The following is a 24,450-nucleotide window of genomic DNA, read 5'->3' on the forward strand; positions in this document are numbered from 1 at the left end:
TGCTCGTTTAAGCAAGAATGAGGAAGATATACATTTTAGTTTTCGAAATCTGAATTGCGTATTCATCTTTAAAATTTGATTAATTAATTTTTTGGCACAAACATGGATTTCCAGAATTAGAAAAAGAAGATGACGTCATATGTCTTAACTAAGAGTAGGAATGAGTCATTGGTAGTGTAAGAAGAAACTAGATTTGCAATTATCGTATAGCTATAGCATGTAAACATTATTCTATTCGAATGACAATTGTACTTTGTTCATCTTGTACTTTTATTCGTGATTGTGATCTAGTGAAAGAGTGGTTTAATATTCTCTTTTTTTTTATTGATAAGATTAAATAAAGAATTTCACAATAATTTAGATATGTAGTTTAAGATAAATAATTCATTATCGAATAGATATTTGATTCTTTATATTTCTACGTAAAAAATTTAAATTATAAAAATGATCAAGATTTAATACGATGATGATAAATTTGTTTTGATGATAATTTTACGATTTTTTAATTGTGTTAATACAATAGTATGCAAAAAATTCATATTCTTCAAATCGAATAATCATTTATCGAATACGTAAAAATAATTAAAAAGAAAAAAACATATACATACAATTTTTTTTATACATAGAAATATATAAAAAGATTTTAATTTAATTAAAAAAATTTAATTTTTTTAGAATTTTAACATGTTTAAGATAATATAAAATTTAAAAATCAAAATAGAGAAAGTATAAAATATTTCTAAGAGGTATAGATCAGAGATAGAACACGTATAGAAATCGAGAAGAGACTAAATCTTAAAAGAAAATACAAGTTGTGACCGTTCGAGCAGCTCTTAAAAGAAAGGTGGAGGGTCAAACGCGGGGGAAGGACCGGCGAAGGTATGCGAAAGGTGACTAATCATCGTCCTTGAACTCTTGTTGCAGCTTCGACGCAGGTGGTACTGACGGTACAGCAGAAGCCAGTTGCAACGAGCAGCGCGGCGACGACGGCCACAGGGTTACAAGTTGGTCTTGCGGGTGGACATCAGAGACCAGTTAGTTTATCAGCCGGTACCACAATGGTATCACCCTCGCAACCAGCGACTTCTTTACATAGGGCGTCGACTGCTCCAGGCGCGCCGTGTAATGCACGTATCACAGGACCTCAACCCGTTGATGTAAGTTTAAATTTTTTATAAAAGGAAAAAAAAAACAATCTTTCATACATTAATTAATAAATAATATTTTGATGTTTTTATAATATAATACTTAAATGAGAGTTTTTTACTCTGATAATATATAATGATGTATTCTGAAAAAACAAATTTTTTAATATATATTTTTTTTAATTTACTAATTCTTATTTTTTATCATCTATTTGATTATCTGAAATGATATAATATATGTAATAATAAATAATTTAATATATCATTATTATATATATATAATGTATTAATTATATTTATTTTCTTTATTTGTGTATTTAACATTAATATTCAATATTTAATTTTTAAAAGAAATAATATTTCTATATATTTTCTATATATCTAGATTTTTTAATTTTTTTGAATAAAAACTATAATTAAAAAAAAAGAAAAAAATATAAATATGTAATATAATGCAAATTGTAAATATTAATGTAAATTTTTATAAATAAATATTAATTTTATATATATTCTTTTAGCACGAGAAAAAGCGACAAATGGAAACTCAGCGCGTTCATACATTCCAGCTTATGTTGGAGAAAGAACAAAGTTACGTTGATAAGCTTCGTAGTGAACTTGCGAAAGCCAGCACTGGTAGTGGTAATGTTAATGTTGTATCACTACAAACAGAATTGGCGGGTGCCGAAAGAAGGGTGCGCACTATGCAGGAACAACTAGCTGCGATTACTACTAATGAACAGGTATGATATATTTTTCCTTTATAGCGTGCTTTAATAATATGCTCAAATTATTTTGAAAATTTCTATTTATTGCACTAATATCCTGCATCAATTTTATATCAGTAAATTATAGTTGTTTATGCATATATTATATCATAAATATTATGTTATTATTCATAATCTTATTCATGAATATTTGAATTAGTTTTAATGCTATATTTATTAACATTTATATCCCTATATATTTTATTGTGCCTTGCTTTTATGTCAGTGTTCGACAATTACAGTTTATGCTGTTCAGTGTATTTAATAGTTGCTCAGCATGATATTATTGAAATGTTTATTTTTATGAATAGAAAGCATAATGATAAAAGTACGAATATAAGTTTTTTAATTAATTATTAATTAATTCAATAATTTTTTATCTATATTAATTGTTCACAGTATAAAAAATATAGTTAAATAAAAAAAATAAAAAAACCTATATTCTGCTTCTGTAAGTTATGTGTACTTTTTTAAATTGTACGAATACAATTTTCATATAATATGTGCTTGCATTATGATTGAAATTTTCAAATGCAGTCATATAGGGATGTATTTAAGCTTTTGCTAACTTTATCTAACCAGCTTTTGTTGTGTCTTACAGCTTTGCTCGTTGGTAACAAACACCTCGTGTTCCCCGGGTTATTATTCACCCTTGAGTAGTTGCAGTGGTGATGTACCACCGCCTCTACCATCTCGTAAATCCTTGTCCATGCAAAGCCTGTCTCCGCCACCATTGCCTCCCAGACCTCCGCCTACTACAAATACGCACCACGTAGCCCAGTTGGAGCTGGAGCGTCAACTGTTGACTCATTTAACGCCCTCAACCACCAGTCATGGCATACCTAACTCTGTAAGTAGTCTAATCGCTAAGTCATTAAATAAATAATTTATATAAATGCATGGTAAAATGGAAGTATCACATAGTCGTGAAATGTATACTTCTATAAATAACTCTTCATTTATTGAACAATTATTTTTTTTTATATTCTTAAACATTTAAAGATGTTTTATCAACTTCATCAAATTTCTTATTTCATTTAATATATTTAATGATAATTATAATAAATGATAAATAAATATTATATGTTATATTAATATTTTATTATGCTTCATTTGCAAGTATTTTTATTTTATATGTAGCTATACCAAAAATTCATAATAAATATTATATTTCAGAAGCTGTGCTTATTTACCGAAGTGTTGCTAGACTAATTTTAAGTAATTCATTAAATAATGTTTTTTAAATATGTTTGTGATATGTATTGAATATTATAGTTTATGTGATTTTATAATGTATGTTCATGTAGTATATATCTTTAAATATTTGTTTAATAATGTTGTTTAATAAACATATGTTTTATTTAAATTATTGTGATTGCAGTATTTTTAGCAATTCTTATATGTAAAATTATATTATATATGTTAATTATGTAATGAAATTTATGTAGTATATTTTATTATATTCTTGCATAATGAATTAAATATTTATTCCATTTTTATATTGCTGTTAATAAAATTCCATTTATCATTTAATAAATATATATTTGATTTTCTTATAGCTTTCACAGGGTGCAAATTTGGGTTCCTCAAATTCACTTAATAAGCACCAACGAACAAAATCCAGTCCAGAACAACTAGGAACTACAACTATTTCTCCATCAGAAGCTAGTAGACGTTTAATAGCATCAGAATCAATGAATGATCTTTCTCCTCCAAGGCATGTAAGGCATAGTGATATTGACATAGATGAATTACCTCATATCACTCCTCCAGGAACTCCACCTCCACCATATCCAGTTGCTAGTCCAGGAAATGATACTTCTGGCTCTACTATCAATGATGTAAGATTTTTATCATAGATGACATATTTAAATAATCTATATTAGTTATCCATATATTTTCCTGTTTTAGACAATATTAAATGAAAGTATTCCTGGATTGCCAACATTACAGCAGCCAATCATGTCAATGGAAGATGATGATATGAGTGATCAAGAAGTTGTGAGTTTTATATTCATATATTTCTTATTTATATATTCATATACATTTTTTTTTATTTCCAGTATAGTAATTTATATGATTATTTTATAATTAATAAATACTTCATAATTAATTGGCATTTTAGGGGCAATTAGAAGATCATGGTCCATTTAAATCTTTATCCCGATTATGGGGACATCATGCACATCTTGCTGTATTTATTAATTATGTTTTATCAAATAGTGATCCCTCCAGTCTGGTAAATATTGCATACATATATTAAGAGTTTTTCTAAATATTTATTTTCATCATATAAATTTATTTAAAATGGTTTATATTATTTTAGTTGTTCTATTTAGTAACGGATCTGTATAAAGAAGGTAATGCAAAGGAAATGAGGAAATGGGCATATGAAATTCATTCTAGTTTTTTAGTACCTGGTGCAGTAAGTAATTTGATAAAAATATAATACATATATATATGTATATATTTTTATACGAGCAATATATATTTAATTCGAAATTATTTTTTATATAGCCTCTTCGTCTGCATAATGTAGACGAAAATGTAGCACACGAAATAGATGATGTTCTTTTGAAAGAATCTGATAAGGAAGAAATTCTACGAAAAGTATGTATTTCGTATATAATATTTATTTAATTTAATATATATACATATAATATAAAATATTACATTTTTCTTAGATTTTTTGGAAAGCACGTACACGTGCAAAAGAAGAATTAAATGAGCAACTAACAGATTTTCAACAAAAGAGAACTGCTGGATTAGGTACATTATTTGGTCCAAGTGATGCTCAATTGGATGAAAGTGCATCTGATAAGACACGAGAAACAAAAATTATAGAAACATACCTCTTACCTAAAATGGAGCCTTATTTGTAAGTTTATTTATAAAGAACTTTATTTATTATTTTTAGTATTTTAATAATGTTAGTTTCATTTAATGTTACTTACTTTTTTTAAATAATGTTTCAGAGAAGATATTGAAAAAGAACATGTAGATTTGCGACAATTTACAACAGCAGCTGGTTTGGCAACAATATTAACAAAAATTTTTCAAGTCCGACCACTATCGCTTGATCGAGTACCTACTTTTGTCGCAAAAGATAAGTCAAATCTCAAAGCGCGTTTACTTACGGGAAAAACAAGAAAAATATCAATCAGAGGTCATCATTTTGTAGCTCATCAATATTTCACTATTACCTATTGCAATCATTGTCAACTTATCATTGGTGGAATTGGACCTCAAGGATATTTATGTAGTGGTAGGTAAACTGATATATTCATAAATTAAAAAATATAAATTTAATATATATATTATAGACATGAATAGAATTTAAAAAATTTTTTTTTATTACAGATTGTTCTTTAAGTGTTCATCGTCAATGTGTTCGTGTAGTAGAAGAAAATTGTCCAGGACCATTGGTTAGAAAAGAAAGAGGTAATGATCGTATAAGCAAATTGATGGAACGTATCAGACCTGAAAGAAAACCACCATCATCACATCATCATCACCATTCTCAAAATCACATGCTTCATGGTGAGTAATTCAGATGTAATATATTCTATATGTTAATTAATTAAAACAACTTAAAATATTTTTTATCACGAACTTCTAAATAATTTTTTATTGTTAATTTTTAAAAATTTAAATTTATAATATTGAATATAAATATTTAAACAGTTTTTAAATTTGAAGAAAAAAAAATATGTTTTATATATATATATATATATAAAGTGATGAATATTAAATTTTTTCTCACTTGTATATATAAAAATTTCGCGAATCTCTAGGATCTGTAAATTATAAAAAAAACTTAAAAACACTATCATCTTAAAAATATTTTTTTTTTCTTTTTTTTCATATATACATATATTATAAATGAAATTTATAAACATATTTTTCCTACATAATTTATTTTTTTAATATTTAATGTTACAGTTGATAAAATTAAAAGAAGTGAAGAAGATACTGGTGCATTGACAGATGGCGAAAATGGTAAGTTTTATATTTTATATAAACTATTAAATCAAATAACATTAGAAATAATATTTTTTTATCCATTTTTTTATTTTATATCATATAATTAACATATGAAAATTTTAACTATACATATTATTATATTAAAATTATTATTTATGCAATTTTTATTAAATAATTTGTGTCGTATATAAAATATAACTAGTCTTATGTTTCATATTTTAATACATAATAATTTTATAATTTCAAAGTCAAATTCACAGAATATAAATTTTAATATTTTGTATCTCATAATATAAAACTTATTATTTTGTTTTTAATTATTAAATATAAATATATTTTTTAAATATATTTTTAAATATATTTTAAATATATTTTGAAATTATTTTAAAATTTTTACTTTTTAAATAAAAGTATTGATAATTTTATAATTTATTAATTTATGGAAAGTAAGTAATAAGCAATTTTTTTTATATACGATAAAAATATATTCATATTAATCCATATTAATTTGTTATGCGTACGTTATACGTATTCATTAAGCATCATTAATTGTAATATATTTTTCAAAACAAAATTTACTAATTTTATGCATGATGTATCATAAATAATTTTAAACTGTAAATATTTATTATTATACTAAAATTTATACTTTACTATTTATATTAAAATTATGCATTATCTCAAAAATTTAATCAAATAGGAATTAATTATCAAAAATAATATAATTACAATATTTAAAAAACTTAAATTATTCATTTATTGAAATTTCATTAGTTTGAAATCAATTTTCTCTTATATATATATATATAATATATGAGAATACAATTTCTTGTTAAATAAGAGTTTTCTTGATGCGACAATATTCATATCCATTTGCAATGTTTTTTTATTACATTGTACTTTGTCGCAATTACGCATGCTTGTATAACTACGTAAGTATAGTCGTATATTTTTTTCTTTTTTTCGTTATCCGTTATCTCAAAGTTTACTGTCTTCATTTCGATCGAGGCGTTCTTTAATGAACGTAGGTCACTTGTCAGCCATTGTTATAATTGTTTGTCTTGTTGGAAGCATTTAATATTTGTTTTAAATCAATAGTGAATCTCATTTTTTTTAATAAAAAAAATAAAATAAATCAAAGCAATTATCAGTTGTGAAAAAAGTGTATACGTATTAGTAAAAATTAAAATATTGAAGAAAAGTTACTGTCACGGTTTTCAGTGATTCTTATCGACATCCTCTTTTAGCTATTAGTATGCTAATTTGATAAGACTTTATTCGTGAAAATATGCATGTTTTAAAAAAATATATTGATTCGTTACAAAAATATTGAGAATTTCATTTCAATTTATAGTGGATGCATTACGAATTTTATTGCAACTAGTAATTAAATTATTTGAAATTATAAATATTAATGAAGGATATTTTTGCGTTTTTCAATATTTATTTCATTATTTAAATCGAAAGATTAAAGGGAACAGTGTCAATGTTGAAATACATAATCGATAGTTTATGTGCTTGAAGCAGAGTGTAGGTGGTTTTTATCAAGCACTATTGTTACAATAATCGCGTTCTTCGATAAGAAAGTTTCGCAAAACGAGTGTGTTGGCTGTATGCTAATGAATTTATAAAAGAGAAGAGGAAGGAAGGAAGAATAGAGGAGAGGAAATCACGAAACAAACTTAAAATCTCACTTATATAGATATTTTACATAGATTCATATTCACAGGGTGTATTAATAATTTGTTACCATATTCACATTAAATAAAATTTAAATATAATATAAATTCACTATTTTTTAATATAAAATTTCTCACTTGTGCATAAAAATTAATCGAGTTATATTATTGATATTCATTTTTTTTTTATATTTTTCATAACTTCATTGTCTAACTTTAATTTTTAGAAATTTTATAATATATTTTAAAATTTTTTAATACTTCAGAAACTTTTTACATATATAATATTGTTAGCGCAATCTATTTTTTCATTAAATACGCGAATTTTATAAAAATTTCCATTCATAAAATTAACGAGCGCACATATGAAAACGTTTGAAAAAAGAGATTTAACAAAACCAGAAAGGATTCCTCGATAATTACTCTCCTCATCAGAATTTCCACAGCCATTGAACCAATATAGAACAAAGAAGAAATCAAGAATCTGACAAGTAACACCTCCTCGTGTTGTAAGAGGAGAGCTACCCTTTAAGAATGACTTTAAATACATCAATATCTTGAACGCGAAGATCGTCCTTGATGTTCCCCGAGGGTTAAATCGGAGGGCCTTCGAAAATCAGAATCACACGCACACCGTGTACATTTGTGAATACACGAACGCGGTTAAACGTGGTTGTGAAACGAGCGGGGGATCGTTCTGGTGGGGTTTTAACCGGAAACCAACGGCAGTCTCCGCGGAAAAGAAGCGAGCGCGAGTTCGAGGGAAATTAGTGTCAGCTCGGTTGTTGCCGCGAGAAGTATAGAAACACCGTGTCGATTATCATTTTCTCGGTAGTGGAGCATCGAGGTGTGCACATGGTCGAGGTGCAACAGTTGCGTGATCCCTTGGAGGGGGAACCAGACTGCAACCCTTACCCAACGACCACTAACCCCTCACCCCTGATCTCTGGGTTTGCTAGCTTCAGGCTTTCCTCGGAGAGATGCAGGAACAGATTCAATCGGAAGCTGAAGGGTGACGGTAAAGATCGCGTGAATATTTAATAATCTGCTTGGATCGAAGAAGCTCCTGTAGACGCGTTTTATTTCAAAACAATTTAGACATTTTTTTTTTATTTTTTTTTTTATTTTTGGGGCAATTACGCGATTCTAATGGTTAAATAGTTTTCACCGAATATTCGTTATCGTCGTTTCGATATCGCGTTATCGCAACGTTTATGGAGAAATACGAAGATAGTTGAAATAGCCAATTAAAAAATTTGTATAAGTTTGTGTATTCTTATGTATTAATTGTTTGCGAAGATAAAAGATAAAGATAAATTAATTTTAGAATGGAAAATTCTTCAGGTTTTAATCCAATTGTAAATGAAAAGAAGCCTATGCTTTATTTTATGATTCGCAAAAATGAAACGATAGAAAAATATTTAATTAAATTACGAGAAATTTTCAGAATAAAATAATTGAAATAAATTTTACATGATTTTTTTTTTTTTATTTATTAAATGCGAGTAAAATTTCTTCGAATTTCAAGTGGATTATAAATGTTCGATTGCGAGAAACGGTAGAAAAAAAATGTATCTATCGGATTAGGTTCAACTGTGGTGCTCGAGAAAGTCAGCAAGGATAAAGTTGCGAAGAAAACGAAACTGAAGACGATCAAACAGAGAACTTGTGTGCCACACATGAGCAAAGCCGCCGTCAAAGTTTGGGAGACTTTTGCCGCTGTGAGAAAGACACGCGAATCAAACGACATCATAGAAACAGCTTTGATAGTCGGTTTAGATCGTCTCAATGTATCGACGTGTTGTGAAAACTTGAACGACAGTGCATTTTATGATGAGATTAATGTTTCGAGCAAGTCTGAAAATACCGGTACGAAGGAAGTTAGTGGCGTAGAAAAAGAGACAGGTTTGTTTTTAATAATTCTCTCATTTCTACTCATTTGATAAACGAAATGATACAAATATACATAGTTAATATTACATTTCGTACTGTTTAATCGTATAAAAATATAGGACTTTGAAAGATTTGCATCTTGAAAGATTCAAAATAATTTCGAAAACAAGTTTCGTTAGATCTTATGTCCATTACAAATTTGAGTAATAATATTTTTAAAAAGATTTTTTTAAATTATATATCAATCTTTAAAATTCTTCTAAAAATCGAATATATTTGAAAGTTTCGACTGATAGGACATTGGTAAACTGATTGATCGAATTTTTATTAGTAACGTCAAAAGTTTCGAACTTTCTTCAGATGTTTCTCCTGTATGAAGGAAAGTTTCGATAGAATGACAGAAAAAAAATTGAATCTGTTAAGATTTGACAAGCCAATGGAAATTTTTTACCGTCAGTTTTATATTTTCCCAGATATGTTCACAAATTTTCGTTACATCTCTTCGTACAGTTATTGATGATAATTCTCTTTACATCGTTGGGGTTCGTCCGTCAGATATCTCATAAACAGAATCTTGCGACTATACAAATAGTATATGTCTAGACAAAATTAGATCAGGATGTACTGGAAATCGCACGTGTCTATATAGATGAATTGTAAATCGTATTTTTTCTTTTTAGGAATGAATCTTTTGTATTATGAAAATATATTTTAAATTTTAAATTCTCTTTTTCCACTTACAAAACTTTTTGATTCGATAATATCGATGCAATATAGTGGTAATAAAATATACATATAAAAATAAAAATTCTGCATGATGTTATTAACATTCATTATTTTATTTCAAATATCAAATTGTAATAGTTTTGATTAAATGCACGAGATAAAATCCTCTTTCTCTCTCTCTCTCTCTCTCTCATTCTTTTTCTTTTTCTTTCTATCCGCATATTAAGATATAGATTTTTTAAAGTACCACAGAAAAATATGAAGAGAAGGATTGTATTGAAAAAGTTTTTCCAATAATTCAATCGCCGGGCTTTCTTTTCTGGCTAGGAAACTTTATTTGACGAATGATGGTTGTCGTTGCTGTAACTATATGCCAAGTATGCATTGGAATGAAAGGAAGGAAAATAAGATAGATCTCGCGCGGCACGAGCGCAGACGACAACGACAACGAAGAAGAAAACGGGAAGGAGGGGCCCACAAAACGGTTTCCGGCCTCTGCGACACGCGCCTACATCGCCCTATCTAAAAATACTCGAGACTTTAGGCTTTTCCTTCGTTGCATCCCCTCAGCATACCTACCCCTGCTGATCTATAACTATCTGTCTGCTTACGGGGTTCAAGAGCACCAACTTTTTTACGATGGTATTTTTAGGTGTTACGAACCTTCATTGGATATTTATTCAGCCATTTAACTTTTCCCCCAGTTAGTGAAATGCTGACATTCGTGGCCTTTGATGATATCATTGACAGTTTTGCTCCAATTTATCTGCTCTGCTGATCGAATTTTTAAATTTTGCTCGATCAACTGTGATTAATTCATGATATTAATATCGTCCATAATATCGTTCCTTCTCGTTGATTTAAAAAAGATTTATAAAAAAAAAGTGTGACAGTAACGGCTGAATTTATATTGTCGGATGTTAATTTAGCAAGTGATAGCCTTTTAGCCCCTACAGCTGTTGGCAAAACAATTTACTTATTATCGAATAATCGGTTATTTTTCTTCGCGCAACCGAATGGTCGCGAAATTTTCTTCGATCAATTTCAAACTGACAATCATGGATGAATGTAGAATATTAATATAAATTAGTCGTAAAAATATTAATTTTGTCAATTTAGTTTATTTTTTCGTTGTTAGAGGACGCAAAAATATAATTCCTTTGATTTACGACCTATTTTTGATGTAATAAATCGATTTTGATTTGTATATTTGCTTAGCTTGAGATTAAAATGTTACTACCCTCTCTGCATACACTCTCATGATCTGCTTTTACCCTGAGCCGCATTCCTTACCTGATAAGCCTCCACATAAGACTGGATACTTGGAGAAATGCCAGACATCGTGGCCCGTGTTAATTCGATGCCCGCTCGCATCAAATAGTTAAATCGAAATATTCGTTTCATTTCCATTATCATTGAGATAAGCCAGCTCTTTCATATTATTACGTGTGATTTTTAAATAAAATTTATACATTTGTATTAAATATATCTTGTAATTATAATTATTTTATAATCTATGACTAAGGCGAAGAAGAATGTTCTTGTTTAATTTTTATAATTACATATAATTTTATAACTTCCAACAGAAATAGAAAAAATGTCATAGTTATTTCTAGCATTAAGATTTAGTAATTAATATTAGCAGCAAATTTTTATCATTTTTTGTGTCAAATTCCAATATTTTTATATCATTAGAAATTTCATTTTTCTGTTTATAAAAGTTATAACTGTTTTTGAATCCTTTTTGAAAATATTTTTTCATTATTTTTAACGTGGAATTCTACCTTTTATTTTAAGATTGAAGTATATCGGTAACACGTCGTTCGTATATTTGTTGGAATTCGTTTACATTTTCCAAACCACTCTTTATAAATTTCATGCATTTCTAAAGAACATTCTAACCAAGAAGGGAAAGTAAGCAAAAGTATAATATCGAAAATCGATAGGTTCGCTTGTAACACACCTGTGATGGCCTTTTTGTAAAGCATTCGTGCGAATCAAAATAATTTAACTGCACTATGTCATAGATTTTATTACGGTAATTTTTTTTTCTAAAATTTTTGTTAGAATTTTTCGTTTCTTCAACAAAAATGAAATAATAATAAATCCAAAATGAAAGCAATTCTTTTAGTCGATTTTATATCGAAACTTTATCGAAATCCTTAAAATATATTTTAATATTCCATAAATGTAATGTAAAATAAATTATCGATATTCTGTTTGAAAATTATATAGAAAAAATTTTAAACAATACAAAATACAGGAAAGAAAAATATAATTAATATACATGATACTCAAATTATCATATCTTAATTTTCATTTATTCTATAAAAGTTAACCATATGTTAATATTTACTAGCAATTAATGAAGTGTTTAGAGTAGTGTATGTATTGAAACAATAACTGAATGCATTAATTTGTTTCGTGTTTTCAGGAGAACATCGCGGGGGCGTCATAGCCGGAAACGCGCGTAGTAGTAGCGAAAGAGGACGCATTTCCGCTTACAGCGGAGTCTCCGATCACGCCGATAGTATGGACAATCCTTCCTCGCGGGAAGATATTTCAGAAATGTATGTTTTTTGTATTTGCATGAAATCGTTAAGAAGAATATATATATATATATATTTTTTTAATCACTTCGTCGATTTTTTTCTTTTTTTTAATCGTAATAAAAACATACGCATCTTGTAAGAGTTTTTTTTGGATCAAATTCTTATTTTCTTTTTTATCCGTATTTTATCACAGCAATTTTTTTTATCTTGATTATTATTTCGTATGATTTTTTTATTTATTTCTATAGTAAGATTGGTTTAATTTAATACACATTATCGCCGATTAAAAAAAAATTGTTCCACTATAAACGTCATATCTTTTTCCCAAAGTATGATTTGATATTTACGCGTTGTTTTCATTTCATTTATCGCAGTTGCTTAGCTGATTTCTGTTATAGATATTAATTTACGCTTCATTAATTACGATTACTTAGGGTGCAGCAAAATATTTCCAGTAAGCCAAAGACGTCAAACATAAACAGGTCTGAAAGTTACAAGGAGCGGATACATCACAAGGTAAGAATTCTAAAAATTTCTATTCCAAAATTTCTCTAGCGTAACGTGTAAACTGATGATTCAACGAACGAATTAAAATTTCGAGACACGCGAGATATCGGTCGAGTTTCGCGAAATTTATTTTTAAATAAATTTCAATGAAACGAGGTTTCATGTCGGATAACTTAATTTAGCATTCACTATAGTATGCATCTTTTAGTATCACTGTAACTGTTTTCATTGCAGCGACAGCTACGAGAGAAGAGAAAGACCAGCGACCCAAATCTTTCTAAAACGAAGTGAGTATAGATATTTTATTTGATATATGCATGATAATTGATAAGTATGTATAGTTATATAAATTGTCTAAGTTCCTTATATATGTAAAGATATAAAAATACTTTTGTCCAGAAAAATTGAAGTAACTTATAATTTTCAAAAGTGAGGGAAGTTTTATTTTTCCTTATTTATTTTAACTTATTAATCAATCAATCAATCAATCAATAGCTAATAAAATATTATTTTAAGCTTTAATTTTTCATTATTGATAAAGCGTAGATATAAGTTATTTAAAAAAATTCATTAAAAAAATTCTTTTAATGGAATACACTCACACTCTTGTCGATGTGAAATAATAAACTATTTTTCAAACTGTTTTCAACTGCTCTGTCAAACTGTCACTGCTTCTATATTACGCAATTGTATAATTGCCAAAATAGAAACGTTACGAAGATCGGCACTATTTTCAAACGAATTTGGATTTCACATTGATGCCTACATATCGCGATGAATAATTGCCGAAAAATATGGGTTCGGTGTACACAAGATTTCATTTCGCAAAAACTATTTATAAATTCATAAAGCGATAGTTTTAATTAATGCATTATAATGAATTCTCTTTTCCCTTGAATTCTATTATATGTATTGTAATTTTTAATCTATAATTTAAAAATATTAAAAAATATCTTTCAATATTTTTGATATAACAATATTAAGATATTAATAATATAATTTACAATTTTAAACAATAGAATCAAATTCAATAATATTATTAGAATTGGATTGTTAAAAATTTATTTTAAGTATTTTTAAAACTAATTCAAGACTTTTAAGACTTCTTAAATTAACTTTTAATCTTTATGTCAAAATTCATGAATGATCATAAAAGAAAGGTTCTTTACCTGTAAATTTTGATATGTTTTTTATGTTTCACTTTAATATAATATTAAAACTGATCCACTTATTAAAATAGTATATAACACTATCATACAATCCACATCTTATACGATGAAAAAAATAAAACCACGAATACCTTCTTTTATATTATTTTATTCTAACAATTTCTAATCATTTTCAAGACTGCTTCAAACAAAAAATCTCAACACGTTTAAATCCCTCGAAAATTTAATAAAATCCGATTTTACTGATAAATCTATCTTCTTCTCCTCCGATTCGCTCACTGGTGTGTATCAGATCAACTCGACCAACTTACAATTGTTGTAACCGATCCGGCCGCGGTTCAAGAGATCAGCTGGAACGTCTATTCCCGGCGTTTCACTCGGCCCTGGAATTTTTCCGACACACCGTGTATAGATTTTTGGCAGGGTCCTACGCTTCTTAACCGGTGACTTTTCGCTTCTTGACGCTCTAGATCCCCGTCCACGTGCAAACGGCGCAGACTCGACTCGTTCCTCTTCCTCTGGCAAAGGTGTGTATGCCAGCCAGAAGGCCTTCAGTCTGACGTTAAACGTTCAATTCCGCGGATGGATATTGCGTCGCTTCGACAGTACGAAACACCCACGCGTACACCCGAAACACATCGAACACTGATCTGTCTCGTTTCGCGATTTCCTCCCGTTGACGCCGGCACGACTTCCGGTTGGATCGATCACTAGTGCTTCCCGCGAAGAACCGGCATCTGAAGCGTGTCAGCGTGTCGATCTCTCGATCCTCGTGTCTATCGATCGAGGATTCGCCTCTTTTATGCGAGACGAATTTCCAATTTTCGATTATCCTTAAACTCGTGTCGAAGAAGTGGTTACGATTTCGTTGTTACAATTGTTGGCGCTTAATGGGAATTATGATCGTTTTAATTGCAACTTTAGTCGACAATAATTAAATAATAACAACCACTGACATTGGAATATTGGAGGGAATGAGAAAAGGTTTTTCATTAATTGGAGGATAAACATGATGATTGTGAAACGTTGGCAATATTTAAATGCGCAGAGAAATTTATATAATTTTGTAATATTATGGGTTTCGCTGCGGATCTTTTGTCATTGATCGTTTAGGATATCGAATTTGTTATTGATAATTCAAGAATAAATAGTGAAAAAGTTAATTGGCAAATAGAAAGATAGAAAAAAGTTTTATAGAAAATTTTAAAGCTTTTATTAAAATTTAATTTTAACAAGAAGATAATGATTAAATGTAGAGAATTAAAATTCATTTTCCGGTGATTTCAATGCCTTTTGTTCGGACAATGAATATTGAAATCTTTTAAATGATTAGTTCTAAATTTATCGTTACGTGATAAGTTTATCGTATGTTTATTGTGTTATAAAGAAGTGAAAATTGAATTTATATTTAACTTTTAGATGATTAAATTTAAAAAATAAAACATGCATGGTCATATTTGTAGAGAGCATTAATTCGATGGACTAAAAATATGTAAATTAACAAAATTAAAGGAAGCTGAAATTATTCGTATTCTACGCATCTGAATGTCACTAGTTTTAACTGTGCATAATATTATGTCACTTGCTCGATATATAATAATATTGAAATATTTACAAAAAAATTAAATTTTTGAAATATCTATAAATAAAGTATAATATTATAAGAGAAATAATCAATTTAAAAATTAGAAAAATTTTATTAATTGCAATATTAAAATACAGGAATAAATTATACCAACTTTTCACAATCATTTATAAATAAAATAGAATTTATTTTACATTATCACATGTATTAAATTATGAATTCATCGAATTCGTTTATTTTATCATATTGTTTTTACGATCTCAAATTTTTAAAACTTATTATTTTTTTAACGATAGTATCATTGAAATTATTATCTTATAATTAACTTTTCTTTTTTCCACATTATAGTTCATTTATTCAGAATACAAATCTATTCATCCTACCTTTTGCAAAAAAATCTGAACGAGTTAAATTGTTTGTCGCGGATTATTCGACAATAGGAATAGGTGCATACGAGCGATATAGTCATTGTAATTTCACATCAGTGACATTACATCAATGAACGTGGTAATGCATTTAAGAGTAGATGCATTTTAATTTGTTCATTTAATACATTTAAATATATATAAATTATTTTTATTATTAATTATGTATTATTAGAGCTATTTAATATTTAATGTATTATTTATATAAAAAATATAAAATGATTGAAAATATAATCATCGCGTAACTTAGATCAATTTTAAATTGTAATTAAAATTGTAATTAAAATCTAATTCTTGTTTTTTTTTTTAGAATTTTTGAATTCATGCAGTTTGGGTGATGATGAAACATCATAAACATGTTTTTTTGATTGATAAAAGTTTCATTTTGATATCTATTATATGTTATTAATGATAGGATTGACGATGGATTATCAGAGTGGTTAATGATAATCGATAAAAATAAATCTTTCATGAAAGATTTTTTCTTAAATATTCCACGTAAATACAGATCAAAATATTTGGAATTTAGTATTTTTAGACATCTGAGTCAAACTTTTTTAAATTAGATTTAAAATTTATTTATTCAAAATTATTTTTCCATCAACAAAAAATGTATTAAAGAAAATAACAGAAGAACTGTGTTTATTCTTTTATAGGTTTCTTCGGTATTCTTTCATTCAGCTTTCGACAAATTTCTTCGGTGAAAAAATGTTCAATATTTAAATTGTGCATGCCAATAATACTTTCAATATTTCATTGATTTATAATTTTTCAATTTGGCAATTGGTAAAGAACAAAAATCTAATTGTTACTTTCGTCTACATAAATTCAAATTATTACTTTAATATTATTCTTAAATAAAATAACATATAAAGAAATACAAGTGCAGAATATTTTTCAAATATAGAATGACTGAAATAAAATTTTATCGAAACGCGTTATTTATTATGTAGAAATATGAGTGTATATAAATAATATAAACGAAAATATAAATAGAATTTCTCACATTGATTCAAAATTGCAACGATAGTATCTCTCGTGAACAGTAGTCTTTCAATACCAATAAAATCGGTAACAATTTTCAGTAGAAAGATGGAAGAATGACTAATGCTTTCAATTCGAATCCAATGAATCAGAGATTGATCTCGTAACGAATTATACTTACAAATTTCGTTAATCTCCTTGAATCTTGATATATTTTCAATTTTTCTTTTCTTTGTTCCTTTTTTTATTGCATTTCTTTTTTTAAATTATACGGGATTATTGACCTCATTGAGAAATTGCAAAGTTCACTTTTATTCGATGAAGCGTGAAACTGCATTGTGACTCTTTAAGCCCGGGGTTCGATAAATAAATAAATAACCCATGGTGGTAATTTCGTGATATCATTAATAATCAAGCTGCGGCATATATTCGTTCTTCTTGATAAAAATACACGTGTAGCAAGATTCGCGGCTAATGTATTGGTGATTTAATGATCTCGAGCGTGAGAGACGTAAAACACCATGTAAGCACGCGTTGGGAATAAGAATGTTATAAATCTTCTCTCTCTCGAGAAGATGAAAGTTTCTTTATTTCTCTTCCCATAATTTTTAAAAGAAGAGTAGTCTAATTTTTATTTTTCGTTTTTAGATCATCGCTCAGTGTCCTTTTTTCTTAAATGACAAAATGTTGAAATTTAATTGAATTCTCGCGAGTATAAAAATTATGGCGAATATTCTGTAAATTTATGGTAGTAAAATTGTACTCAAAGTCATTAGATTAAATGTTTGTAAGGATTTATATATCATGAATGAATAATTTTTTTTTCATTTTTTAATTAAATTAAATATGAACAGCAGTTCAATGGAAAATTTAAAGAATTTTGATCAATTCTATTGTTGAAATAATATTTGAAGATAATTCCATAGTATCGTTTAAGTGTTAAATAATAGAAACAAACGGTCCTTTTATGATTGTTCGATAGAACATGCAATACATCAATACATATGATGCTGAAAAATTTGATATTTATTAGTTACAAAAAAATGGCAATTTTATTGCATTATATAAAATTGTGAAAACTTTACATTTCTTTTTAAAATTTTATCTATGTTTTTTAAAAAAAAAATTTCATTCATTCATTTAATGATGCATGATGAATCGATTTGAGGGCAATTAATTCATTAAAAATTATCTTAACAGGAAGGCTATTGGCATAATGGAAGGTTTAGATTTCTGGGAATAAATGTGCGATCTACGTTCATCGCAATTAAAATCAATCGACAACGATTAGAAAATATACGTGGCATTGACAAATTTTCTTATCTCTCTGCCCAAAATAATTTTGAATTTAAAAATTTATATACATATTATACATTGTATTATTATCTTTCAAAGAATTTAGAATATTTTTTATATAAAATATGCTAATTTTAATCATTTATCTTATTATAATAAATATTAATTTATCTTTTATAATGATGAATTAAACAATTATAATTTCATAGTTTTTATTTTGATTAAGAAAAAAAAAATAGAAGTGGAGGAAATTATATATTTTGTATATATGGAAACTTGTTATTTCTAAAGGGTTAAAGATAAATGCAACGTAATAGAGAATTTATTCCCTTTACGCCACGTGTACATTTTTAGTGTAATCGTTAATACCTCATTGCTATTAGTACGATTCGCATGAATTAGCCGGCTAATGCATCTGGTTTTAAAAAGATCGATGCATGTAAATGGGGAGGAAAAAGAAAGCGATCCGTTTTGTATCGATCCGGTTTATAGTACGTGTACACGGGTGTAAACGGGGACCAAAGCGATATCAGGCTACAGATAGATGTCTTGCCCTTTATTTTTGAAGCAATCGATACTTTCGAATCAATACACCGGCCATAGGCTCAGCTTCTTTTGCAGCCTCCTTGTCATTGGCCAATTCTATACACGCGTCAATTTTTTGTATATTTTATAAAAATTTCTTTAATAATCCTTGATACAAATTGATATATATTTACAAATTTTATTTAATGTTATATTTTAAAGAATATGTGATATGTCAAATCACTTTGGAGTAAAATTTGCTGTGATGAAATTTCATCTATAATAGAATGTTAATATAATATTATAACCAATGTGAAAAACTTATTTAGGTAAAAAATCTAAATCTAATTCGTAAAAATTTGTTGACGGCGAAGTTTAGTTTCGTGGATCTGTTTGTAGAAAATTTCATTGAGTAAACGTTTGTTAAAGGAGGTGTCAGCGAACGAGACAAAGAAGTCGATTTTTTTACTCTTCAAAGGAAGAATACAGGTATCATTGATGGCTACGTACAACTGTATGCACAAGGCAGTGTATCAGCCGCAAGTCGATGTCTCTTCTATATCTAGAGGGTTGATTAAAGTAATGAAGGAGCGGCTTCGATAAGGTTTAGCTTGATCGACATCGATTAAGTTCTCGTTTATAGTTAGAACTTTGCTGGGCGCATTATTTTAAATAAATAAATAAAAGAAAAATCTGAAAAATCCGATGAAAATTGTTATTGAATTATTGATAAAATTATTGATTGATATTAATAAAAAGAGATTTTAATCATTTTAAAATCTAATATCGATTTTCTCGTCTCAAAATTTATTAACGAATCATTAACAATGATTTTCAATTTTTAAAATATATTTTTAAACAATTTTTATTTAAAATTCAAGAGGAAAAATAAATAAATTTCATAAATGAATTGCTAGAAAAATGTTAAAATTATTATATTAAAATAATTCTACTTGCTTAAAGGTTACTTGTTCTTCTCATAGAAATAATCGATTAACAGTACGTTGGCATTTTAGCTAGATTGTCACACAGTTATTATTTCGCTTGCACCTTTTCCATCGAGATTCAGAACGATTATAAAAAAGCGCCAGAACAAAATTACTACCCTTTTATATTAATACATTTCACATTGCTCCAAAATTTCAATAAAATTACGTGTGAATATATTAAGGACTTCTTTAAATTTAAGATTTAAATCGCACATCGTTAAATGAAAAAGAAAAAAATAAAAATCAAATGGAATTATTCGTCTCTATATTACAATATTCGTTGGTTGAGGAAATCCTCGCAAAAGCAATACGTAACGTTACGTTTGCAGCTGAGACGGCATATGTCTGCCAGCTTTACTACGTCGAGGAAGCCCTTTAGGGCTAAGGAGATATAAAAGATGAGACAACGCGGTTCTCGACGTGTCCGTCCTCGACCTAATTCTCGCGGCAACGAAAACTTAACTAGTCCGATATCCACCACGGAACCGTCTTCCTTCTTTGATCAGTCGAACGACATTTCATCGGGGTGCTCGAACGTGGAGGAACGTCTTTCGGAACTACCCGCTTCCGACACCCCGACTCACGAGAGACGCGGTGTTAATGAGCGTCGTACAAGGTCTGAGAGGTACAATTCTTCAGTTACGATATTTTTAGGTAGAAATTTAATTTTTAAATTCGTAAAATTCAAATTCGAAATCTTCTTGTAAATCTTCTCGAAAATAAATCTAAGTTTAATAAATTCATTCGGATTTATCAACTTAAATAAAAATAAATTTATATCATCGTAAGTTATTTTATATTAAATTAATCTTTATTAATCTTTATTAGGTTTTGAAAATTTCGAATGATAAAAATGATAAAAAGTTTTCGAGAAGTTCGAGAACTTTAAACTTTTTGAATTTCGAAGAATATTGAGAATTGTTTCAAATAAATGATTGAAAAATGTGAACTTTATTCATTATGTGATTTGAAGCTGTACAATATACATTACTTCACTAACTACAATGATTCAATATCGATAAAAGTGTGATGTATTTCCTATTTTAATTATGTTACATATATTAAGCCATTCTAATACAATTTTTTCGATGCGTATATTAAATACAAGTAAACAAATAATTTCCAATAATAATTAATAATATATTTTCCTTCATTTTAAATTATTTGTTACTTTTTTACAAATTATAAATTTTATATTAATTTTTTTCTCTCAAAATCGTGTTGAGCAAAACTATACTCCAATAAAAGAAGAATAAAGTGTAAAATCTAGAAAATAGATATCCTTTGTCATCTTTAACATAGTCTAATTTCCAAGGGAATCTTAGGAAGCAATTGACATCAGCAAATATATGTATAGGTATTGAAAAGGTTTCAAATGGCTGCAGTAGCCGGTACTATTTAAATGTAGAATGCTTCATTCGCTAACGATTGACTATAGGGCTGGTTTCAGTGATTCTGAACCGGCTGGGACATTTCCCGGAAATTCAGCGGGCAGTTCGTCGAACAGCAGCTTGTCGACGAGAAGTCTGGACAGTCCGAGTACCAGCCTGGAGCAGGTACATCCAGCTACCTCCGCGGCCAACACATCGACCTCGTGGGACAGCGATGTTGATGTTGAACCGGATCCTCCTGATTGGAGTCAAGGCGTTGCCGAGGATGTCCTCGCTCGGCTCAGCAATGCGGAGAAAAAACGACAAGAAGTTATCAATGGTAGTTCTCTTTTGTCCTTATTTCATAATCGATTAAAAATATTTTATTCTATTTTTTTAAATCTCTTCTTAAATTTTTTTTTAAAAAATTTTTTTTTTTAATGAAACAGAAAATAGAATATTTATTTTGATGTTAGATATATCTATAATCCTCGAAAATTTTCTTAATTTTTCAGAACTCTTTCACACGGAGCGATCTCACGTGCGGGCGCTGAGAGTGCTATCACACGTCTTCCACAAGCCGCTCCTCGAATCACAAGTACTTCCGTTAGACCAAATACAATTATTATTTTCCAATCTAGATGAGATGGTAACAATTCATTCGCGCTTCAATCAAGCGATGAAGCGCAAGAAGAAGGAGAATCCATGCGTGGGCGATGTTGGAGATCTTCTTTTAGACATGTTCGATGGCGAGAATGGAGAAACCTTTGAGAGAGCTGCATCTACTTATTGTGCGAAACAGCAAGTGGCTCTGGATGCTCTGCGAGATCGTCGTCGGAAGGATCCGAAATTGAACTCTTTCTTAAATGAAATTGAGGCTAATCCTCTTTGTCGAAGGCTACAGCTCAAAGATCATATATTGACGGGGATGCTCCGATTGACAAAATATCCTTTGCTCTTTGAAAATTTGGCAAAATACACGCCTGAAAGTAACGAAAAGGAAAGAGCTGCGGTTTTACGAAGTCTCGATCGAAGTAAGGAAATTCTCAGTTGTGTTAACCAAGCGGTACGCGAGGCAGAAGATTATCAGAGATTGGCAGAGATTCAACGTACCATCGATAGATCTGCATTTGATAAATTTGATCATCCAACTGTTCAAGAATTCAAGAATCTAGACATCACAAAACGTAAATTGATCTACGAAGGTCCGTTACAATGGCGTAGAACTGAACAGAATAGAGCAAAACCGGTCGATCTACACGTGGTATTGCTTGACGATACGATACTCCTGTTGCATCGACAAGATGAAAAGTACCTGCTGAAATTTATCAATCCAAATCAAGCGAACTCTGTATTGAGTCCTATTGTAAAAGTATCTACTGTTCTTGTCAGGCATAATGCCGTAGATAAAAATTCTCTCTACCTGGTTAATACATCGCAAAATGGAGCGCAGATCTATGATTTAGTAGCAGCCTCGCCTGCAGAACGAAAACAATGGTTTAAACACATCTCTGAAGCAGCTGAAGCATATAAGGCTCGTGATAAACAAGGTAGAAGACCTACTCCACCTACTACACTGCCAGAAGAACCTGGACCTACGATCGAAGATTCTTCTTCGACAGAACATGACAATATTCCTAATAAAACGGATCAGGATCAAGAACAAGAATCAGAAACAAAGGAATCTACGCAAGACACTAGCATGGAACAAGAAGGAGAAACACCTAATATTTCTGGACCTGAGATCTCAAGAATTGAACAAACGAAACAGCAACAGCCACAACATTCATCCGAACCTTCAAGCACAGGTAATACATACTTTGTAAATAAAAAATTAGAAATATAAAATAATTTTATATTTATTAATGAATGAAAGTAAAATTATGATAAATTTTGAAATTTCTATAAAATTTCAAGAAGTATATTTTTATTTTTACGAAAAATAGTTTTGTTATTATATTATGGAATATTTTTTAAATAAATAATTTTTTCATATATTTCTCAAATTAAAAAATAATCATGTAATTTTATAAATATTATTTAAATATAAATTTTAATGTACTACATTTTTTTAATTAGGTACAGGAGAACCATTAAGATTGGTTACTTGTACACAAGCATCGTTAATTGATCCGCTTGAAGTTCATGTAGAAGTACCACCTGTACATGTTGCAGAACCAGTGCTTACACCAATAGGTATATTATTTATTTATTTATTATTTAATGTAACGTGTATATTTTTTTAAATAAATCATAAATAAATAATTTATAAACGATTGATTATTTTATTTTGCAGAGTGTCTTAGAAGAAAGGATGAGATTATTAAGCAAGCACTGATCGAAAAACAATTATTGGTAGCAGATATATTAAATATTCCAAAAGAAGATTTCGAACATGTGGCTGATATGGCATCTGAACCATCAAGTATAGAAAAAGAACCTGCTGAACTTATACTTGCTGCTATTAGTCAAGGTATTTTTATTAATAAATCATATTTATTTTATTATTACAAAATTTTTAAAATATAATTTCTTTCAAATGTTTAGAAAAAAATATTTATATTTTTATAAAAATTTGATATTTTATTTTATTATCATAGCGAATCAATTGGTTGGAATGTTAAATTCTGCATTAAATGTAAGTGAAACGGAAACTGTTCTTGCATCACGTGGAGCATCGATATTAGCAACACCGCCAAGTTGTGAGGCAACTGGTTGTCCATCACCACGAATGCATCTTCATCCACAACAACCAGCAATATCAATTGCAAGTTTACAACCAATTTGTCATTCTTTAACTTCTCAATTGTCACAATTATTGGTAAGATTTTATTTTTTTCATAAATTAATTTCTATA

The 24,450-nt window shown here is 28.6% G+C and overlaps 1 protein-coding gene across 9 annotated transcripts in view; it reads left to right on the forward strand.

Annotated features, from left to right (window-relative positions):
* Positions 1-24,450, forward strand: part of LOC107996788 (rho guanine nucleotide exchange factor 11) — a 36,289-nt gene that overhangs the window by 10,083 nt on the left and 1,756 nt on the right. For 3 of the 9 annotated variants that reach the window (XR_009828967.1, XM_062071938.1, XM_062071941.1), the window contains 20 exons: positions 925-1,157; positions 1,664-1,885; positions 2,511-2,759; positions 3,469-3,750; positions 3,821-3,910; positions 4,035-4,148; positions 4,236-4,334; positions 4,427-4,519; positions 4,594-4,787; positions 4,885-5,174; positions 5,270-5,449; positions 5,852-5,908; positions 12,626-12,761; positions 13,178-13,259; positions 13,485-13,537; positions 21,662-21,933; positions 22,109-23,401; positions 23,673-23,789; positions 23,890-24,066; positions 24,194-24,414. Coding sequence is in view for 7 of the 9 variants with exons in the window: in XM_062071938.1 (XP_061927922.1) it covers positions 925-1,157; positions 1,664-1,885; positions 2,511-2,759; positions 3,469-3,750; positions 3,821-3,910; positions 4,035-4,148; positions 4,236-4,334; positions 4,427-4,519; positions 4,594-4,787; positions 4,885-5,174; positions 5,270-5,449; positions 5,852-5,908; positions 12,626-12,761; positions 13,178-13,259; positions 13,485-13,537; positions 21,662-21,933; positions 22,109-23,401; positions 23,673-23,789; positions 23,890-24,066; positions 24,194-24,414 (4,454 nt within the window). In the remaining 2 variants the exon portion in view is untranslated. The remainder of the gene's footprint in view (positions 1-924; positions 1,158-1,663; positions 1,886-2,510; positions 2,760-3,468; positions 3,751-3,820; positions 3,911-4,034; positions 4,149-4,235; positions 4,335-4,426; positions 4,520-4,593; positions 4,788-4,884; positions 5,175-5,269; positions 5,450-5,851; positions 5,909-12,625; positions 12,762-13,177; positions 13,260-13,484; positions 13,538-21,661; positions 21,934-22,108; positions 23,402-23,672; positions 23,790-23,889; positions 24,067-24,193; positions 24,415-24,450) is intronic. The other 6 variants (XR_009828968.1, XM_062071939.1, XM_062071942.1 and 3 more) reach the window with 3 other exon arrangements.

This window comes from Apis cerana, linkage group LG2 (genome assembly GCF_029169275.1).
Source record: "Apis cerana isolate GH-2021 linkage group LG2, AcerK_1.0, whole genome shotgun sequence".
NCBI classification, from domain to species: Eukaryota; Metazoa; Arthropoda; class Insecta; order Hymenoptera; family Apidae; genus Apis; species Apis cerana.